At 38.7% G+C, this 4,723-nt stretch overlaps 1 protein-coding gene across 1 annotated transcript; it reads right to left on the bottom strand.

Moving 5' to 3' along the window:
- Positions 1–669: 669 nt before the first annotated feature.
- On the bottom strand, positions 670–4,679 carry LOC111674181 (N(G),N(G)-dimethylarginine dimethylaminohydrolase 1-like; the record flags this gene model as incomplete). Its single annotated transcript, XM_023433580.1, is given in 2 exon segments — positions 670–1,062; positions 4,534–4,679. Coding segments are annotated over 2 exon segments (215 nt in total), but the record flags the coding sequence as incomplete, so codon positions are not given.
- Positions 4,680–4,723: the final 44 nt, after the last annotated feature.

The following is a 4,723-nucleotide window of genomic DNA, read 5'->3' as shown; positions in this document are numbered from 1 at the left end:
GTTTAAAAAACTGCTTTAAAAAATAGAAATGATATCCCGATTTTTGGAAGTCTGTCAACGAGAACTTCGCAACTTCAAGTTACAAAGGAAATGGACAGAACACCAGGTTTCAAATCATCATACAGGGGCAAAAAACGGAAATTATTCGATAATGAAGGACAGGATGAATCATCGACGATCAGCGACAAAGAATACTTCCGTGTACATTACTTTTGAAAAATAATAGATACTGCGTTAGTATCCTTTAAAACTAGATTTGAATTACATGCAAATCACCAAAATATTTTTGGTTTTCTATACATGAATGAGATTGTGAATTTAGATGATGAATATTTATTAAAGTGTTGTCAAGATCTTCGCTTACGTTTGGAAGGAGATTTAGATGGAACTGAAATGTTTGAAGAAATTAAGATGTTCCGGTCAATAACACAAACCAATTATTCGGCTTTAGATTCGATGAAATACATTGTAAAGAACAATCTCTCGGAAGCATATCCAAATTTATTAATCGCATTACAAATTATGTTAACGACGCCAGTAACCGTGGCTTCAGCAGAACGTAGTTTTTTGCGGTTGAAACTAATAAAAAATTATCTGCGATCATCGATAAGCCAAAAGAGATTTTCATCTCTGGCTATTCTGTCAATAGAAAGTGAAGTAACNCGTTGTAAAATTTAAGTGTAGGATTTGAATGTGTATTCAGGCCCCGCAAAATTTGTTAACTCGGCCCCGCGAAATGTCACGACGGCCCTGGTTGCTCCTACTACTTATCTATTAAGCAAGAGATGCTCCCATCCACTGATAATATCACTGTAACGTCGCTGCAACATGCAACATTATTGACAAAGTTACCGCAATGGCGCTTTCATTTTATTTCCAATGCGTGCACAGTTAGATTGAGACAGAAGGATCCTCAAGCAGTTCCCTCTCACTCACATATTTTTCGACGGGCAAACGATAGGAGAATATATAGCGAGTCCATGTATCATAAGTCTATGATGTCTTCTTGAGTTGGATTTGGAGCATTTGAAACCGTGGAGCATAACGGCATTGTAACATAAACTAAAAACAGTAACGGGTTTTATGTACTAACAATTATCTGTATCATGTGCAAGAAAGCCACGCGAATGTTATCTATCGGTTTTGTTGAAACTGTAGCATCACAACAATTTTAATGTTATGACGTGATAAATTTTGGCCGTGTCATGACTCCTCAACTTTTCGCCCATGGTTGTTTCTTTATAAGTATCTTTTAATTCTAATTAACGGCGCCGATTAGGATTCGAACTGGCCAGCCGAATCCCTACTTAGGACAGCGCACGGAAAGCTCCGGTCTTCTCTGCCTGCGACCGTCAGACCAACCGGATCCACGCCTCTCGCCGAAAACCAAAACCTTTCACAAATTTTCGCGAGAGACGATCAATCTAACAAAAAAGGTACCTGAGGTGTCCCCTTCCGATTTTGTTCATTTTTAAATATGTTGTAGAGGACTAAAATCTAAGGGACCCATATTTTCTTTTTATCGGCGGATAAACACTTTTAGGGGGTGTAATCAGGCTTCAAGGTTGGCCGTGCAAGGGGGTCAGTTGGCTGTTTCACATAGAAGCACTCGACCGATTTTCATGAAACAACCGTCAAATTGCAGGGAATGAAGAATTATGAAACATGCATTTGGAATTTGGCGAAAAAAATTCATTTTTAAAGAGTGAGCCACCCCTTTGAATACTTCTTTTACCCCTTACGCGAGCAGTAATTGTTCTATCCAAATGAAATTAGGTTAATTTATAGACCAGAACAATACAAAAAAAGTTTCATTTGGATAGAACAATTACTGCTCGCGTAAGGGGTAAAAGAAGTATTCAAAGGGGTGGCTCACTCTTTAAAAATGAATTTTTTTCGACAAATTCCAAATGCATGTTTCATAATTCTTCATTCGCTACATTTTGACGGTTGTTTCATGAAATCGGTCGAGTGCTTCTATATGAAACAGCCAACTCACCCCCTTACACGGCAAACCTTGAAGCCTGTTTTGACGTCCTTAAAGTGTTTATCCGCCGATAAAAAAAGAACACGGGTCCCTTAGATTTTAGTCCTCTACAACATATTTAAAAATGAACAAAATCGGAGGGGGACACCTCAGGTACCTTCCTTGTTAGATTGATCGTCTCTCGCGAAAATTTGTGAAAGGTTTTGGTTTTCGGCGAGAGGATTTTCTTAGTGTGTAGGAAGTTCTTAGTGTAGCAGAGAATTTAGTCTTTTTGTCGCCGCCAGAATTCAAGTCATAGGATTGTCTATTGTCTTTACCTCGGGTTCGGATGCAGAAAAGCCGCGCGGCGGCCGCGTGGTCGTCCATGTCCGCGACCCATTTTCTCTCCCGGAAAACCCAATTGTCTTCCGGTTATAATCGTTATTTTCGAGTTTGGGTTTGAGATTAACTTTGCGACTTGTCCTTCGAGTAATCTTTCGTGATTAACCTTTTAGGTACGGCTGAATTCTGCGTGAGGCTAGTTCTCCGGACGACAGAATCTGACGCGAACTACGTATAAGCCACTATAGTGGCGTGTCGTTCTGAAAGATGACATCCGCGAAAGCCACTATAGTGGCGCGTCGTGCCTAAGAGGTTAAAGTTGTATAATGTAGAATTCGAGAAGCGTCGAGATTATGTCGCGTAATTAATTCAGAGTAGCATTTTCTCGCATAACGTTAATTCCGGCAGTCCATGTAAGCGAGGGCATATTATTGTCTTTATGAATAAAACTTCAGCCTTAGCGATCGTTTCTTTTTTATTTAAGCCAAATTTGTTTTTTGAGTTTCCCGATTTGGACTTTTCTCGCCTTTTGTCTTTCTCGGCGGCGAGTAGACGTGGATCTTTTTCGCTTTGCCCGATCGAGTTTATTGTGAACCGCTGTACTTTCGAACTGTCTCGGTTCTGATTTGATTTTCTTTGGAGTGACCCCTGGCTTGAACCTCGTCGTTTCTTTTGTAACTATCTGTTATCCGTGGTCTAAATTGTTCGGTAATTTACCTTTCTAATTCAAATAAATCTGCTAATTTTCTTAATTTCCGTTTTTGATTTTTTGAGCTGAATTTTTCCAAATTTCACCGAGTTGATATTTTCTCGCAATTCTTTGAGTTTTCCCATTCCCGTAGTCTGGTCTTACCCCGTCCTCTCCGAAACTGGCGCATGCGCTCTGTGCTAGCCGGCCGCGCCGCGACGATCGTCGAAGCGGAGATCGTTCGAGCCTAGTATTTTGAGTTTTGATCGAGAGTTTTGCGTTTTTGATATTGTTGAGAGCTGAGAGTGTGTTTCTTTGGTCTCCGGGGAGGCCTGGCGCCCAACTTCGTGTCTCGTAACCGAAACCGGGAAATTTCTGAGTTGCTCGAACGGCTCCGCCTGAACGATCAGGCGAGGGTGATGAGTGATCGTTCGATCGCTGCGGGCCGGAAACCTATGCCCCTCGTTCATGTCATTCGCCACAATGTATAATAAACAATATTCAATACGTGAAAATGATAAAAGTTTCACGTTGAAATCGTATTTCACCACATTTTGTGTAACAGTAACTATAAATTTCTCTGAGTGTAATTGTGGTTCAAATTACTACAATATTTTAACTATTTCGCTGCAATAATTGGAATTTCTGGAACAATTTTATTTATAGAAATGGACGAAATATTTTGGTCACAGTCACGTTTTTATTATATTTGAATGAGCAGGGAATGTGTCAGTATGAGTTACTAAACTTTTGGTTAATTCTACAATATGGTATTCCCCTTACTAAAATCTCTTGCAATCGTAATCAATAACGTTGTAACTATCACTAAATTTATAGTAGGGTACAATACTGTAGGCACAACGTTATTTTAACATCACAATTTTTTCTCAGTGGGTGTGGAAATGCCGAAACTTTGATCTCTGAGCATGCATTCCCTACCACATTTTTTATGGCTATGACTAGATGTGTCAAATTCTATCGAATAGGATTACAAATTAGCCTAATATGAGCCCCATTTAAAAACAATATTTTCTGCTGGGGTCGCTTGACAAGTAACAACCCATGTATGCGCCCAGTAACCCCCGTTCCAATATAATAAAACTGCCAAATATTCATATATATATTACTCTATTCGATTATTTTATTAAAAGACTAATCACGAATATATTATCATCTACGATTCATCTTCTTTTAAACATTTATTGGCAGCATCAATCTCTTGATGAAATGTTTTCAAAACGTCATTGAACTTTTATGATTTTGATTTGAAATTTAAATCTTCGTAAACTTAACTGTTCTAGCACACATCCTTTTATGTTTTTGGTAGTAGTTTCCAGCTTTGTATTCAACTTTTATCTTTAAGGAATTAAGAAAGCTCGCAAAGCTCAACTACCATGACTATTTTGTAATTTGCTGATAATGTTAATTAAATACTGCGAATATGTCGAGGTCTTCGCACCAATAAGCAGCAAGAAGATAAACCAGAACTGACTTTCGCTAGCTCTGAAATGTTCATAGATCGCAATGGATATTCGACCTTCTCAGCAAAAACTTTTGCAGATTTCGGGATCTCTTCTTCTGATCGGTGAATTAATGTCCCGTTTATGTAAATAACATTAGCAGCATCGTCTTCTGGCACTGTTAATGTTTGATAACTGTACGTTGCTTCCCTTTCGATGCGCTGTAAAGAAATTAACTTAAATCAGTATATTGTTAAAACAATTATA

This window comes from Orussus abietinus, unplaced genomic scaffold (genome assembly GCF_000612105.2).
Source record: "Orussus abietinus isolate OABI.00-Male unplaced genomic scaffold, Oabi_2.0 scaffold836, whole genome shotgun sequence".
NCBI classification, from domain to species: domain Eukaryota; kingdom Metazoa; phylum Arthropoda; class Insecta; order Hymenoptera; family Orussidae; genus Orussus; species Orussus abietinus.
This window is presented reverse-complemented; position numbering and strand designations above follow the sequence as displayed.